Genomic DNA, 16629 nt, shown 5'->3' with positions numbered 1-16629 from the left:
ATTTGAGTGGAGCTGGAGTGAAGCCTCTTTGGTTTGGGTCGATTGTCTGAGTGTACATCCGACCATATATAGCGAAGACTATCTTATAGACTGTACTCAGTAAAGTTATACCGCTTTAATGCCTGCACTGCGCGATATCTTTTTTTTTATGTAGTGGACAGATAACATCTTGTTGCAACTCATCAGGCATTGATTCATTGTCTCATATCTTCAGCATAAGTTGAAACGGCTTGGTATAGTCGGTCGCCTCCATATTTATTAAGTTCGGCTGTAATTCCATCGGCTTTTGACGACATTTGACTGTTAAGTCCATCAGCTTATAATTCTTAAGCCAATTCGCCGATATTCTGCTTATTGAGCAGTTCGTCAAAGTACTCAACCCGTCGTCCCAAATGCCCATACGGTCGGAAATGAAACTCCCTTCTTTGCCTTGACAGTATAAGCCTCGAGGTGCATAAGGTTTCATCCGGTTCTCCTAGGCCTCCTTTTTCTATCTATGAGGTTGCTTCTCTGCTCGATGAAGTCCGTGATAGGTTTCTGCGCAGGCCCGCGTTGAGATTGCTACATTGGTGAAAAGCAGCATATCTATTAACTGCCGTTATTGCGTCATCCATTACGGAGGACTTTGTTATCATTGGCTTTCGTATTCACGCTCATCTGATTCTCAGAGGGGATTCAAGGTCATGTTGTTATTAGAGCCCGGAGTACCATGCTAATGAGATAGCGATCCGAGTCTACATTGGCTGTTTATATATTCTGACTTTCATTAAGGTTGAAAGGAGGAGGCGCTCGATTATTACTTGGTCAATTTGATTGAAAATAGTCCCATCTGGAGAGGCCCAGGCTTGTTTTCGCGCGAACCAGATACGTCCAACGACAATTTAGTGCGGCACTACTGGTCATTGGTGTTTTCATGTAAACTTGGCTGTGCTTGGGTGTTAAAATCATCAAGCAGCACTAGGTGCAGTGTAATCCTCTACCATTGCAGCGTCTTGTTGTTCGTTACTAGGACTCGAAAAGTTTCTACAGAATTCCTTCTAGCCATCGGCTAGTTCCTCCTGTTGATTCTAAGAGGAAGCCAAAAAGTTTTTGTTTGCTATTGGATTTTTTTTTTGTTCCTCATGTTTCTCCCTCAGAAAATTTATTACTGAATTTCCGGAGTGAAATATTTTATTGGCAAATGTGTCCGGATAACTCAGTGGTTAGAGCACTAGGCTGTCATACGGAAGGTCGCGGTTCAAATCTCACTGGTGGCAGTGGAATTTGCATCGTGATTTGACGTCGGATACCAGTCGACTCAGCTGTGAATGAGTACCTGAGTCAAATCAGGGTAATAATCTCGGGCGAGCGCAATGCTGACCACATTGCCTCCTAGTGTACCGTTACGGTCTTGAATGAAGTGCTCTAACACACTTCAAGGCCCTGATCCAATATGGATTGTTGCGCCAACGATTATTATTATTATTAAATCTGGCCGAGCAATCTCACTTTCTTTTTGATTCACTTTCCTATAAGAGTTACCAGTTCAAACTTCTTTCCCAGCGGCGGTTATTTAGTGACTATAGATATTATATCATGAACTGAATTGGGTATGTTTCTAGAATTTTAGCTGTTTTTGTAGAAGAGAATTCACGCCAAAAATAACTCCTATCAAAGGCGATCATTTAACGGACATTAGTTTCCAATTGCTTTCATAGTCTTAGCACTAGTTCGAAGACTATTCTAGATTCCTAGATAGCTCTAACATAGGCGAATAGGGTGCTTATATATCCTCGCCAAAATCGTTGAGTTTCACTTGGTGAATAAAACACAGTATGCTGGAATGGTTATCACCCACAAAACCTTGTGGCGAATGAAAGTCGCATTATGAGCTGACCAATATTTGAACGGGTGAAAATCTTAAATCTTTTAGGAGCAGATCCATTACTACTTTATAAATTTCTGCGCTGGGGAACGCTGAATTCCTTATAATTTAGGCCGCAAGACTCAAAAAAATGCCAACATTATTTTGAAACGCGACTTTTGAAAACGAAAATCCTTTGTCCTTGATGAACTTGTGCCAACCTAAGATGTATTTCGCGTTTGCTTTCGGGGTCATAGACAAAATATAGGCATTCGTTTTTGATCACAATTTTTTTATGTTTAATTTGGATCATTTCTACATATGCCACGCAGATTTTGATAAAATCTATAGTGCAGCCAAAGTGCTGTTTCCTATAGTAGATACATATACAATACTGGGCTTGGCTATTATTCTCTGAACGTGTTCTCGTTACTCATCTTCGCCAGGATTAACAGCAAATCTAATCACCTCCAATCAACCACCAATTAGAAAAGATAGTCTATACTTTTATTTGTCAATAGCTTTCAAATACAGGAAACGTTTCACGATAGCCTTAAAATATTTCACTTCGCCACCAAAAATAAATTTTCGTCGACATTTTTTACCTGCATCGAAACTAACAAAGAATACCTCTCCATAAACTTCAGCAATTAAAAATATATTGACTTTGAAAGGAAAGTGATTAAGTGATACGTATAATAACATATACTAATCAAGCCTTATCAATAAAATATAATCTATCCTCAAAGTGCTGGAAACCGGCCTGTTCTCAATAATTCCTCAATATATTCTGGAACACGCTTACTGAATTTTGGCAATGTAGTGATGGATATCTTTAGGAACTATAAAAATAACTAGGGCTAGATATCCACCGTAAAGAGAATGTATACAACTAATTTCCTTTTTTTTTTGTCGTAGTTCTTCGAAAGTGTACATCAGAATGTGGAATTCATACACTTCAATCTAGATAAGCGCTCTCATGTTTGTTGTCTTATCGCTTTCCGGGCGCAATCTAAGTTTTGAAGGTTGTTTTGAATCGCCAATATTGTGCCATTTAATATGACCTAGTTCTTAGCTGATCTCAACATCTTGTCGAATTATGAGGAATTGTTGGGTGATGTATCTGGATTCTTAGCATTTCTGAACCTCTTCTCCTTTTTCGTAACCCTTGAACAACGGACCATTATGTGGTCACTTTTCACGCCTACAATCTAAACCCTTCCTCTTCTGTTCACGCTGCATGTTTCTGGTGTCAACCACTCATTACCCATCGTGTGACAATGGCTGATGCAGCTACTGATGATCTGGCTTTCTTCGTGCGCTTTCTCAAAGTATTTTCACTTGAAGGTAGGTCGATCTTAGCGTTTCTGTTTGCTGGTTCCACTGATTTTGACACTGATTTTTGACAAAAGGGCAAACATCCTTTCCGCAAATTTTCCATTTTTTTTTGCTTCAAATCATAATCACCTTCTAAGACCAGGAGTATTCTGTTGTTGATATCGATGAAGATATCTTCATGATGTGGGTGTAGTGTTTAGTCCCTGGTGCTTCCACCATTTCGATGCGACTCATAAATTATCTTTAAGGCTTTTAAATAGTCTAGGGGAATTGATATAAGTTATCCCGCAATAATCAAGGTTGGTTTGCACCTATTGCATTTACGATTCAGAGTGCACCGGTCTACTCCCGTTATAAAAAATGTCCTGGCCAACCTTTCCAGTACAATTTTTAATGAAAAAGACCTCTGCTCACACTTCTTTCAAGTTTTCATCCTGCCTTAATTGTCGGTACATGCTATCGGAACATAGTTGAATTTGAAAGGTCTAAGGCATTTTTCTAAAAATATTTATTTCCAGAACCGCCTTATCGGAACCTTGATATTCGATGGCTATTTTCCATTTATAAGTTCTTAAAATAGCTTCCTACTCTAATACCTTTCTGAATCTTCTTTTTCTCCAGTCTTTGTCCCATTCACAAGCGGGGTCGGCTCGCCGCGATCGGTTTCGTCATTTGGTTCAATCAAATGCTTGATCTCGATGCAATCATGAGGCCTTTAAAACACCCATTCAGCGTATCAAGCTACCGTTGTTTCGATCGGCCTTGTGGTCGCTTACCGTCGACTTCGATGTTCAGACCAGCGCGAAATCCGTGGCCATACCATCGAATGCACCTCTCTCGCAATTTTTCAGGGATCGATGCAACCCCATATCGATCGCGGATGTCCTCATTTCGGATGGGATCAAAACATGTCACACCACTAGTCTAACGAAGCATCTTAGTCTCTATTCCCGCAAGACGCCGTTCATTGTCTTTTATCGTCGGCCAACACTCAGAACCATAGACAGCGTGCCTCTCATGCCTGTCGTCAAAAACCCAATTTTATTCAGATTTAATTTGAGGCCGTGTTGCATGAGGCAATCATTCCATTTTTGGATAAGTTACTCGAGATCGTTTTTGTTATTAGACGCTAGGAAAATATCATCTGCATAAAGCAGTGTATAGGGCGCTGGACAGGACATCCGTGTGACAGTGTCCAGAACAAGAACAAAGAAGTCGTGAAAGAGCGCTTTCTTGATGAATACCAACAGAGGCACAAAGCGGTTTTGATACACTCGGCATACTTCGAACTTTTCAAACTTCGAACTTTTTTACTTTCTGACCTTAATACAGAAATTCTCTGTATCTAGGCTCGTCTACAATAGTGTGCAATTCCGAAAACTTTGGATCGGCTTTTGGCGTTTGGGCGAAATCAAGTTAATTAAACACTTCTTTTCCTGCAAATTATTATTTCCAATAGATTCCATTTCCAATAGAACCAACCAACAACATCAAATCGCACTGGTCAAACAGGAAGCATAAGAATAGGAGAATACAACTTTGAGATCGTTGATAATTTATCTTATCTAGGGTCAAAAATCACAACCGATAACAGGTACGATGAGGAAATCCGCGCACGGTTGTTGTCAGCCAACAGAGCCTATTTCAGTTTACAAAAACTGTTCCGCTCGAAACGTCTCACCATAGAGTCAAAGCTCTTACTGTACAAGTCTATGATCTTGCCAGTCCTCATGTATTCCTCGGAGGCTTGGGTTCTTAGCAAAAACAATTGCAAACTCTTGGGCGCGTTCGAGAGAAAAATCTTCCGAAGAATTTGTGGCCCCCTATATGAGGATGGATGATTCCGTAGCCTACATAACGACAAAATCTATGAACGATACCATAACCGTCCGGTTGTGGATAAAATCCGGCTCAATAGGTGACGGTGGACGGGTCACTTAATCCATATAGACGAGGATGATCCAGCTCGGAAAGTCTATAAGGGCAATATCTATGGTAGAAAAGAAGACGAGGCAGACCCTGCCTTAAATGGAGCGATGGCGTAGGTCAAGACGCCAGACAGCTTTTAGGGATATCGAATTGGTGGACCTCGGCTTGAAACGGGGATGTCTGGAGTTCCTTATTAAGGCAGGCCTAGACCGGATACCGGTTGTTGCGCCGTTGATGGCCATACAGAGAAGGTTACATTCAGGAGATTCGTCTCCTAGCGCATTACTTGAATTTGTATGGTAAAAAAAGCATTGTCCATGTTCAATGTTCTTCAATCACTATGGTGTTAGTGTCGTGTATGTGACGCATGAATGGGAAAACCTACAGCCAATTAGCTACCTCGAACCTAATTCGGAGATAGGCCATGACATTCCATGCTACCTAAAAATTCGAATTGAGTTCTATGCATATTCTTTTCGGATTTCCATAATAAGTCACGAATAACAAAAAAAGTGGTTCCTTCCGTTGCGCTTTTAAGAATAAAAGACCCATCTTAAATGCATCTGAAGTGGACTTAAAATTTACTTTTTCATGATCTTTTGCAGTGTTGAATGTAACAATAGCCAAATTTCCATCTACTACGGGAGAACGGTCAGAAGATATCGACAAACGAGGGCACGGTAGTTTTTTTCTGTAAGCCGCCGATACTGCATTGTTGAGGCTTTACTTCCCTTACTTTTTCCTCCGTTTTTTTCCAAAGCTGGGCTTGCTCGAACATAAACATGCCTATCTCCGAGATGCGTACATGCGAACCCTTCGCTTGTCAGTACTAAGAAACAGCCATATAGTTGTCATCGCAGGCTTAGGAATGTGTGTTGTACGAAATAATCATTTTGGACGGGTAGATATTGGTCACTAAGCGATGCTCGGGAATGTAATGTGCATAGCTCTCCGCGTTAACTTCCAAGTACCTAGGAACTCAGCATCACTGTTCTCTAAGCAGGTTTTATGAAAAGCGAATTCTCACCCTATCCATATGTTCACTTCTCTCAAGGTTCCTTTTTGTGGAAGTTAGAGAAAAGTAGTACTAGGCATGATACCGTCTAAACTATAAGGTTTAAACGTGTTTTGTTCTTAGTGCCCAGCAAATGTTAAGAGGTACTAGTGGGTCTTAATGGCCGCTAGTGAGGATGGCCCATATTAGGCTTGGTTTTCTATCCAGATTCTATTAGCGCTGCTTGGAATATAGGAGCACAGATCGAAAGAATAGATGATTAAAAAATCCTACATATTCTATAGAAAATTTACTTTCAGAATTCGATCAACTTGTACACATTTTACATCTGCAAACCCCTAACAATCTTGAAATTATTTAGTTCAATAATAGAATATGAAGTCAGCAGGTAAATGTAAAAGTGACAGAAAGGCGTTTCAAAATTTTGAAAGCAAATTTGGCGTTTCTGGTCAGTCAAGCCAGTTTAATTCCAAACAAACCAATTCTGCTTGTTAATGAAGCCCTCCGTAAATGGGAACTTTGGATTCCCTTAATTCCAAACAAAAATTTCATTTCAATTTCTGAACAGTCAGTCGTCTTTTCTGAAAACTTAGATATTCAGATTTAAAATTAGGCTCCACCGACTAGAAAAATAGAAGGAAGTTTTTTCCGGTCCTCCACCGAGTCCATTCCCAAACCTATTAGGATCTATTTGATTTTAAACTGACAATTGAGTGAACATGCAGCACTTTTGGATTGTTTCCTTTTCGATACTATCTCTCCATTGTCTACGAAGGTGCTGCAACGCTCACTGGCATACATTAAGGAACGTAACTGTCTGACATCTCGGGTTGGGCAACTGTTGCGCCGGGAGAACCACAACAGCTATAAATACGGATTCTGCTGATGTTTGTTAATAAAAAACAGGCTTTGGTCGGTTTATTTCTCTCCTACGTTTCAGAAATTACCCTCAAGTTAACGCTCATTGAAAGCAAATTTGAAGTCACCTCGCAATATTTGAGGCTGATCTGTGATAACCTATACAGTTCCGGTCCATGTTATATTCCGGTCACCCATGCTTTCTCGACTCTTCCACAACATGCTCAACGGCCTTCCTCTACAGTCCATAACAAAGGAGTGTTTTCCTACCTTTCCTGAACGTTTTCAACGCTGTTGTTTTGTTTGCTCGGGCTTTCTTTTGCAACGTGGTGGGAACCAAAGGATCTAAAATGTCTCTTTGGAAACACTTATGCCCTGAACCTGCACCTGCCATAACTTCAATAATTGAAGGACCATTGGGCGGTTATTAAAACTGACCGTCGAAGGATTTTCAGACTTAAAAATCAAAACCTGGAAGTTGAGGATTCACGATAAAATATTCGTCTGGAAGTAATGTAAGAAATGTAGTCAAATTAACGAGCCCAAGTGGTATTTGGTCTTTGTGCCCATTGTACTTTCAAACTCCTGCCCACCATGGCTGGCGACGAATTTTTTTCTCTATTTTTCCAAATCTTATTCTTCACTGTTCCTGGCCATTCAGTTTCAGATTGTAACACCAAGAGAGTTGTTCGTTCAGTTTTTAGCCTTGGCCACCATACTACAGACTAGAAGATGGGAAGCAAACTTTGCAATTTTAAAAACGCTAGCGTTGGCAACTCTAAAGAGTCCTATTTTTCAACGACTTTCCATTCAAGGATTTTATGTCAAACTTTGACATAAGACAGTCAAGGTGAAGGGACAGACGTCTAGGTCTTCCTTCCGGAAGTTCGCAAGTAAAAGGTTAAGTTTCAAATTATCCCTTTGAACAAGTCGTATTCGTTTTTTCCACTGAAGGTGGGTACGATTTTAGGGATTAGCTGAGTTTTAGTTTGAATATTATTGAGCCATCCAAATTTATGGCAGGGTCTAATTTTACAGCACTGTTTAATTTAGTGACCTTCTCTTTCTCGTCTTCTTCTAATTCCCAATAGAATTCTGAAAAGTTGGATCTTAAAAACTATAGGTAATAAGATGCTGAAGTTTTGACGGATCTTCAACGGTTGCGTCTGGATTTCAGGCGAGGCTGAATGGAAGCAAAGGCAAAATGCATCTCGCTTTCTCCCAATTTTATAACGCACTCCGGATGGCGAGGTACTCAACTCTACTGCGGCTATCAAGTCGTTTTTTTACGGCCAACTGATTAGGGTTTTTACCCTGGTTGCGATTGAATTTTTCGTTTAAATTAGCGCCTGGAATAAGACATGCAAAGTGCCCAGGACATTTTCGAAGTAGTTATCCAGGATTATTAAAATGTCTTTATTTATAAATGCTCATAAAGGTCACTTCTGGAGAATAATTCCTGTCCCATACCTGATATCTAACATTGAACTAAAATTAGAAAGGTACCGGTTCTTTGATTAGCTATTTTCAGTTGACTTGTTCCTCCTGCGAAACTAATTACTATGCCCTACAAGTATTTCAACCTGTTTCGATCGTGAGACGTCAGCTTGTCCCACTTGTGAGGATCTGAATCATTTAATAACCCCAATTATCTTAACAAGGTGTCTTTAATATCTCCTGCTTACCGCCCTTGAAGTACCTCATTGAAGTATCCTTTTTTAGCATAAATTTTCTCTTCTATTAGAGCCGAATTAAGTGCATGGCAAAGGTGTAAATATTCAGACAGTCTTCACATCTCACGCATCCACTGACTCCAAGAGCTGATTTAATATAATCTTTTAATTAAAATCAGTTCTAATATCTCCGGGGCCCACTTACGTCGTTATAACATGTAAGCCGACACTAATTCAGTCGCCGATTTCGCACTACTAGGCCGCCACTTGGCTGGATAGGCAGAAGTATTAGAGCTAAAAAGAGAGTTAGAGATGTTTTCTATTTGTAGGGTGAAGAGGAAGTTGAGTAATGAGGGGTTGGTAGGTCATGCCGGGGTCCTATTTTTGAACCTTAGGCGAAGTAAGGCGTGCTTGGGATACTGCATTTAAAGTAGGAATATGATCAGCATCGTTTCTAGTCCTTTCTACACTATCATTTGCATTGCAAGTTTGCTGTAATTAGATTTCAGTTCGTTGACCTACATACCTATGTGAAGAGGTAAAATGCTCAGCATTCTACTATCCTCGCTTAGTAAATTACTCTGGGTTGCTAAAATCCGCGCCTACTTATTTATTGAAGAATGGATGAGTGTTGCATCATTCCAATTATACTGCTTGAATCCTTGAACTCGCCCAGCACTCATCACCCTGTATACTTTGCTCATATTTCCAGCTGTAGAATGCATTTCTATGCATCTCGCTGCGTTTTAAATTGCACATTTGAATTATGACAAGAGAGCAGTTAAAAGATGTTTTGCAAGACATCTATGTCGATCCATGGCGGGGCCACACCACGCCGGGGGCTGCCCGTCATATCGTCGTCGTTCTCGTCATCTTCGATGTTGACGTCGACATCACGGACACTGTCTTCGTTCCGCACTATTACATTCCGACTGCAATTGCAATTGCACTCGCCAGCTTTAAACGATAAGGTAATTGTGCGTTAAACGATAAATACTTTCTCGTCTCGTATATCGGCGCCTGCTTAGGCATGGAAGCGTCTCATTTTCCTGCTAGCTCCTAATACCAGATTTGATTCAGCAACATGTGGCCAACGTGAATATATAGCGTGCCTATCTGTTCATCGGAGTCATCAACGCATTACGTGCCTTGGCGTGGTCTCGTAAAGCATTTTAAGAACATGCTTCGCAATTTATTGATAGAATGCTGCCAGCCTATTATCATATGGATGCCAGCAGGTTGTTTATGAATTCAAAACCTTTTCATCAATTCCATCATTATCATCATCATATTCTGGCTTTGGTTCGAGCGGAGACGTTCAATGAGTGATTGGTTACATGGTCTTTGTCTGTCTCCTTGGACCCTCAAGATAGTCGTTTTTATATGAGGCTCACGTATCTAAGTGCTAGCTAAAATGTAGATATATGTAGGTAGTAATTAGTTAATATATATCTCGAACTGTACGAAATATTTGTCCACTTTGGCCAAAGGTACTTTTTCATACAAAGAAAGATTGACTGAAATCAGGGAACTTTTATATCATTTGAAGCCGATAAGGTTTTTCGCTAATAAGTAGCAGTGTATCCCCAGTTTCTAGCGAAGGCGAGTAAATCTTCCGACATATACTTAGATTCTCCAGTAGCCTCCACGGCAGTAGTGAATCCTTAAAGAAAGAGCTAATTCCGACTGTTTGATTGAGTGATTACCGTGTAATCACCTCTTCAGCCAAGAAAGCCATGAATTTGAATGGATCAACATTTCCTCATCACACTGTCAAACATCGTGAGACATGCCTACAATCATTACATTCTTACCATTCAAGCTGTTCACATTTGATAATTACTTATTTTTATTGTTTTCAATTACAGGCAGTTCCACCGATCTAACACCTTCACTGATTACATTCTATGACAAATTGACGTGCAATCATTTCCACGAAGACAGCAACGGCAGCGCAGACGCCACGAAGATAGCTGCAGAGGAATCCAGTAATAATAGCAGTCAGCCAACCATTGAAAAGGAAGTTGAAGTAGTTACTAGTAGCAGCGCAACATTTATTAGTAAAGTGCAATCAGTTAACCATAGTCAGGCAACGTCTAATGGCGTATCAGCGAAACATTGCAATTTTCGAATATTATCGCCCAACGTCCAGCGTTTGATATCGAATTCAAACTCAACGAACGTGGATCGGATTGAGAGCGGTGTAGGACATTACCACAATTTAAATAACAGCTTCTCTAGCAAGTCCAGCAAACGGATCGTTGCCAAACAGAAGCTGTCGCATATTCCGCTTTCCAGAAATACATGCAAGTTGACCCAAGCAGGGAGCGAATTGGTCGAAACTTTCGACTCAAGCCTGTCGAGTAATGAGTCATTAGATAATTTGCAAACACCAACGAATAGGTCATCTGGCAATTGCAATACTGCTGTCGACTACGATAAAACCCCCACAAATTCACATCCAGAAACATTTAGTTTCGATAGTGCAATTGGATCGAAAGCTAATGCAATCAGTGAATCAACCCCTCTTGAATCGGACAGAGGTAGTGCTGATGCTTTAACTAAAGAGAATCTCATCGAAGATATCCACCAGGCAGAAGCTGATCGAATATCAGAAATTATCCAAAGGTTCCACCAAATGTACACTTCAACCCTCTTCGACAAAGATGAACACATAAAAGACTCAATGGATTCGATTTTGGAGAACAATATCCGTGAGCTTCACGGTTCCAACGGAAAAACCACATACGAAACATACAACTATTTAGTGCGGAAACCAAACTCCAATGACGAATGTTCCATCGATAATGCGAATAACTACCTTAATGAGGCCAAGGAAACCATTAAGAACGAGGCAATCAGAACACCGCCAGATAGTCCGCTAAGTTCACATAAAAAACTCAGCCCTTCATCCTCTCCACTTTTAACTTACTCCCGCACTAAGAAACTTGGTACCAAATCAATTTCACACGCTCAGAAAGGTAGCAGAAAACATTCTCCACCATCGTCTCCTGTGGAATACGATGCAGACACTCTCACCGAGCTTAAACCACCATCACCAAACAACAATCGTCCCAACTCACTGCTGGGAATGACTAAAGGGAAGCACAGACCGCTTTCGTCTTCATCAATTTGTTCAACATCGTCGAATTCAAGTTCAGGATCTGAACATAACCACGGCGGTAAGGCCAATATATCCTATTTGGCAAGCGTAGAAAGCTTGGCAGATCATAGTGAAAATGAAAATTCTGAAAGGAGAGGTAACAACTTGACGATCCTGAAGAGGGCTTGCATGGAAATCATTGATTCCGAGAGGACTTATGTGAAGGATCTGTTTCAAGTTATCGACGGGTGAGTAGTTCTAATTGTTAGAATTTTAGAAGATTCAGGATGTATGCATGCGAGCCGTTTTAAATCCTGTTGATGTAATATTCAGTCTTGTGAGGAAGCTATTATTATGAATGATCGATTTTAGTGTCTACTGGACTTATGCTAGATTCCGGTTTGACTATATGTGACTTTTATCTCTTAAAAATAGTCTAGTCTCTATCTTTCACCGTTAGAAGAATTCAGTTTTTCTGGTAGTTAGCTTAGATAGCTTTACTTCTGTAGGAATATTAACTAGGCTTTGTTTAGAAAGGAGCCAAGAAGCCAAGTAATATGTTCATTAGTTGTGAAAAGTGAGGCCCTCTGATCACCAACTCTTTACTTTTCAACTACCCTCAAAAGTAAAGTTTCTTATCGGGTTTATCCAAGACTTTCACTTTACATTTAACATGTAACATAAATCCCTAGGTCAAGCCCCGAAACGCATCTTACACAAAAGAACCACTTCTAGATGCAATGAACACATTTTACCACACCAAGCAGGCAATAATCAAATCCCGACTAAGACACTTCGCCCTGAACAGTGACTGCAAGGAACACCTTCACGCCAAATGTATCCACTTAACCGAATCTAGCGACGAAATCACCTCTAAGGTTTAAAATGACGGTACAACAGTTCACTAATCTCTTCAGTACTCTTGGGGAGAAATTTATAGCGGCTGAGGGCTATAATACCAAGCACACCCACAGGGGATCAAGATTAATCTCCCCGAAAGCCAAATAACTGTTCGACACCATAAGCAAGTCCAACGGGCTTAATGTTATTTATGTAGGACACCCTGACTTGTGCTAAATTCCTGATCTTATCGATTTTGGTGTTACAAAAACATCCGTCAGACCAGATTTGCGCCACAGCAAATTTTGACTTATCTTCGGGTCACTCCCCTACTATCATCACTATTACCAGCCAAACAATAAATTTAAACAAGCCTTGTTGGCAAATAAGAGGACAAACTGGTTGAAGTACAAGAAATACATCAGCGTTCATCTGAAAACTTACCACGCTATCGACACTGGTGTCGAACAGTTCAACTAATGCAATGACGCAGCAGCTCGACACCCTTCTCCACCGCTGAACAGCAGTGGTGGGTTCGGCGAAATATCGTCGACAGAATTCCAACAGCTGATAAGGAGGAAACAAAATTTGAGATGGAAATGGCAGGTACATCGATCTCCGGGACAGAAGCAAGAGCTCGCAAAATCTACCAAGAAGCTTAGAACGGATCTAAAAACAAAAACAGCAAGTGACTCCCAGTACTTGTTGAACAGTCTCAGTCCCTATCACAGTAACGATTACTGTCTATGCAGGGCAACCAAAAAGCTGAAGCGACCTGTTCAGATTGAACTACCATTAAGGCTTACTATCGGAAACTAGGCGAGGAACGATACCGAAAAAGAAAAGCAGTGGTTGACACTTATTAGCAGGGTGTTTTCAACTAAACTCTCGGGTCATGATCCACTTTTACCCACATTACCCCCTACTAGGCCAGTAAGCGGATTTCTCAATTGCGTACTACAGATATCAATTCGAAGAAGGCTGCTGGCTTTGACAACATTACCGACAAAATGGTCAAAGAGTTACCACCTATGGCTATTAAGTATCTCACCTAGTTATTTAATAGGATTCCTTCTTTACTTCCCACCTGCCTGGAAAACATCGCTGGTTACAATGATCCCCAAGGGTAGCTAGGAAGCACATATCGGCCAATAAGTTTGCTGGCCGTAGTGTCAATTTTTTTTCGAGAGCCGAAACAAATGTTTCTGCGCCCACAAAGCACAACCTGAACTAAAGCAGGGGTTCGCGAGAATTAGAACTTATTCAAACTTTTCTGGTGATTTGAGCAGCATAACAACCATGTCACTATTCCAGAATGCTGGAAAATAACCAGCATTTATATAAAAAGTGGGCATGGATAAGATGGGCAATTGGATGGAGAGAGGAGAGGACTGAACCTCGTCATGCTCCCTTCGATCTTACAATACTGCATTAGCACAAATCACAGCAATCAACCATGTCGAAAGAGACCTGCTCTCGACAGACAGAGAGTATTCAAGAAAATTTGGGACGGGCCTTGTGATGACGCATTCCAGGCCCAAACTATGGACTAAAGTTGAGAGAACGATGTCCTTGGACTTGCTCTCCCAAGCTGTAATAAAACTGCATCAGTGTGATTTTTCCCATTTTTTCGATCTTATTTTCGGTATAACCTGTACTCTTGGGGTGTCCAGAATGAGGCAAGGCTTTGTTAATTTCTCAGCCCTTCTATCCTATTGCATCAGTTGTATCAACCATCAGTTGTGTAGTACTTTCGTTGAGTGCAGATAGTTCCCTCCGCCATTCCTTTTTATTTTCCATACCGTAGCCACGAACCTGTTTCACAGAGGGGTTTTGGTCCGTGTAGAGGCGTCCTCACTCCTTTTTTGACCAGTTTGTCCGCTGCCATTACTGTTTAACCTAACATGGCCCAGAACCCAGAATATCCAGACATGGTCAGGGCCAAGCGCGATCGCTCTCTAAAAGCATTCCCGTACCAGTTTGGAGTTCATCTGATAGGACGTAAGTGCCTTGATCGCTGCTTGGCTCTCGATCAAATTAATAAGGTTCTGTCCCTAATAATTCCCTCAGAAGTTGAGGAAGAGTCATCTATCTCTAGCGTATATTGCCTCACTAGTGTGCTTGCCCATTGGGTAAAATTTAGTTTTCCTTGGACCAATGACCCCAGCGCCCGATCCCTCTGCTGTGAAAGATCTGTCAGTGTACGAGGTAATCAGTTGCTGGCTTAACCCGTGTGCACTATCATGCTCACCGAGTTTACCCTGTTTCTACAACGTTTTTCAAACTTGTTTTCGGAATGAAACCTCGTTGTCATGTTATTCCCTGGTATGAGCAATTTGAGATACCGCTTAGAAAGAATATCAATTTTCCTTCCAGCCTCACTGATACTCCCGGACATTCTGAAAATCGCCTTTCTTGATTGCATCTGTATGTGAAGAAGGAGATGAGTTAATCGAAAAAGGACATCTAGAGATGCCTTTGAGCATATCCTCATTGCTCCACTAATACTTACGCAAGCCAGTCTTTGAAGTTTGTATAATTTCCTCGCTATTGTGGTGAGTTCAGTCCTTTCTATCCAAATTACGGCCCCATAGTATACTATTGCAAGGTATATATGCAAGACAGTATCTTCGGGGTGCAAACCCATTTTCCCCTCCTATATACCTACAAGTCACCAGAGCCCTCGTAGCTGTGTTTCCATCATCTGTCATCTAGAGTAATTATTGATCTAGTGTAATTCCCAAAAATGTTACCTCTGATTGAAAGAGATCAAACGTGTGCTTCCTAGTGACTGGTACTAGGGTGACTTTGTCGGAATTGATGCTCAACCCCGTTTTCCTGCACCAATCCGGTTTGGATTCTATTACATAGGGCACCCCCATATTTGCTACAACAGATTAAGACAAAATCGCTAGCGTAACCTTGGACCGGTATTCCAGTGTTTGTTGCTTTCCTAGGAGTTCATCAAATACCACGCTCCAAGTTAATAGTGATAACACCTTGGCAACCATGAATAGTGTTCATGACTATAGGATTTGTGCCTGTCGGTACTTCTATTTACTCACTCTCTAACATTCTGCCCATCCAGAAGGCCAAGATGTTCCCAATTCCTTGCCGATTATGGCACCTTATATCTCAGTGTGTAGTGTGTTCTCAAGCGCTTCTTCCATATCAAAAAATGCTCACAGTCGTGTTTCTTTTGTTTCTACGGCACCCCGTAATATATCCGTCAGCTGATGATGGGCAGTTTCCGTTGACGCTGACCGTGTTGGTATGGATGTACGGGATTACGCATTAGTTTTGTCTATGATTTTCTCCGCTGCTTTAAGTACGAATGATATTAGGCAAATTGGTCGGAAAAGTTTAAGGTGAAAAGGATCCTCTCTACCCCTTTCGAAAAGAGGGCCACTTTTGCCTACCTCTATGTCCTTGCTGTATATGCCAAAGCTACCGTCTTACCGCTCATCAAGACACACTAAGATGATTTCTAGGTCTTTCTGCAGTAGTGCTGGGAAGATTCCGTCTACTCGGGGTGATTTCAGTGGTTTCTAGATTCGGACGGCCCACCTTACCGTAGCTTACCTGTTCTGCTAATTTTCAGTTTTCCTAGCAGACAAAAGATATTGCTTTGTCTTTGGCTATAGAATTCCCTGAAGCGGTTTGGTTTTGCTTCTCTGATCGCGTTGCTGTACGCGCCAATTCATTTTTGTATCTCGACCAGTCTCCGGTTTCTTTTGTCCGGGTGTTCTTACTCTGGCCAGGTTTCTGTTTTACCAGGGTACATCTCTTAATGACTTAAGTGTCTTAGCCGGACAGGTGACCTCATATGCGCCAATGACGACTTTATTGAGGTCTTCCACCACTGTTTCAACCGCTTTGTCATTCAGGTCCTTGCGTACAAGTCCCAATCCGTTCTCCTGGGATTCCTTACTATTCTTCTTATTTCGAAGTTGCCCTCAATGTCGAATTGGATTATTCTGTTAACCAACTTAGGGGCCTCATCCGACAACCTCTAATTTTTTACCAACCC

At 41.2% G+C, this 16629-nt stretch overlaps 1 protein-coding gene across 1 annotated transcript in view; it reads left to right on the top strand.

Moving 5' to 3' along the window:
- The window catches only part of LOC119651261, a 378821-nt gene that overhangs the window by 330836 nt on the left and 31356 nt on the right, over positions 1 to 16629 (top strand). Inside the window, exon 2 of the mRNA XM_038054760.1 lies at positions 10525 to 12007. Coding sequence (XP_037910688.1) covers positions 10525 to 12007 — 1483 coding nt within the window. The remainder of the gene's footprint in view (positions 1 to 10524; positions 12008 to 16629) is intronic.

Source organism: Hermetia illucens, chromosome 1 (assembly GCF_905115235.1).
Source record: "Hermetia illucens chromosome 1, iHerIll2.2.curated.20191125, whole genome shotgun sequence".
NCBI classification, from domain to species: Eukaryota; Metazoa; Arthropoda; class Insecta; order Diptera; family Stratiomyidae; genus Hermetia; species Hermetia illucens.
The sequence above is the reverse complement of the archived record's forward strand: the minus strand, read 5'-3'. Positions and strand labels throughout refer to the sequence as shown.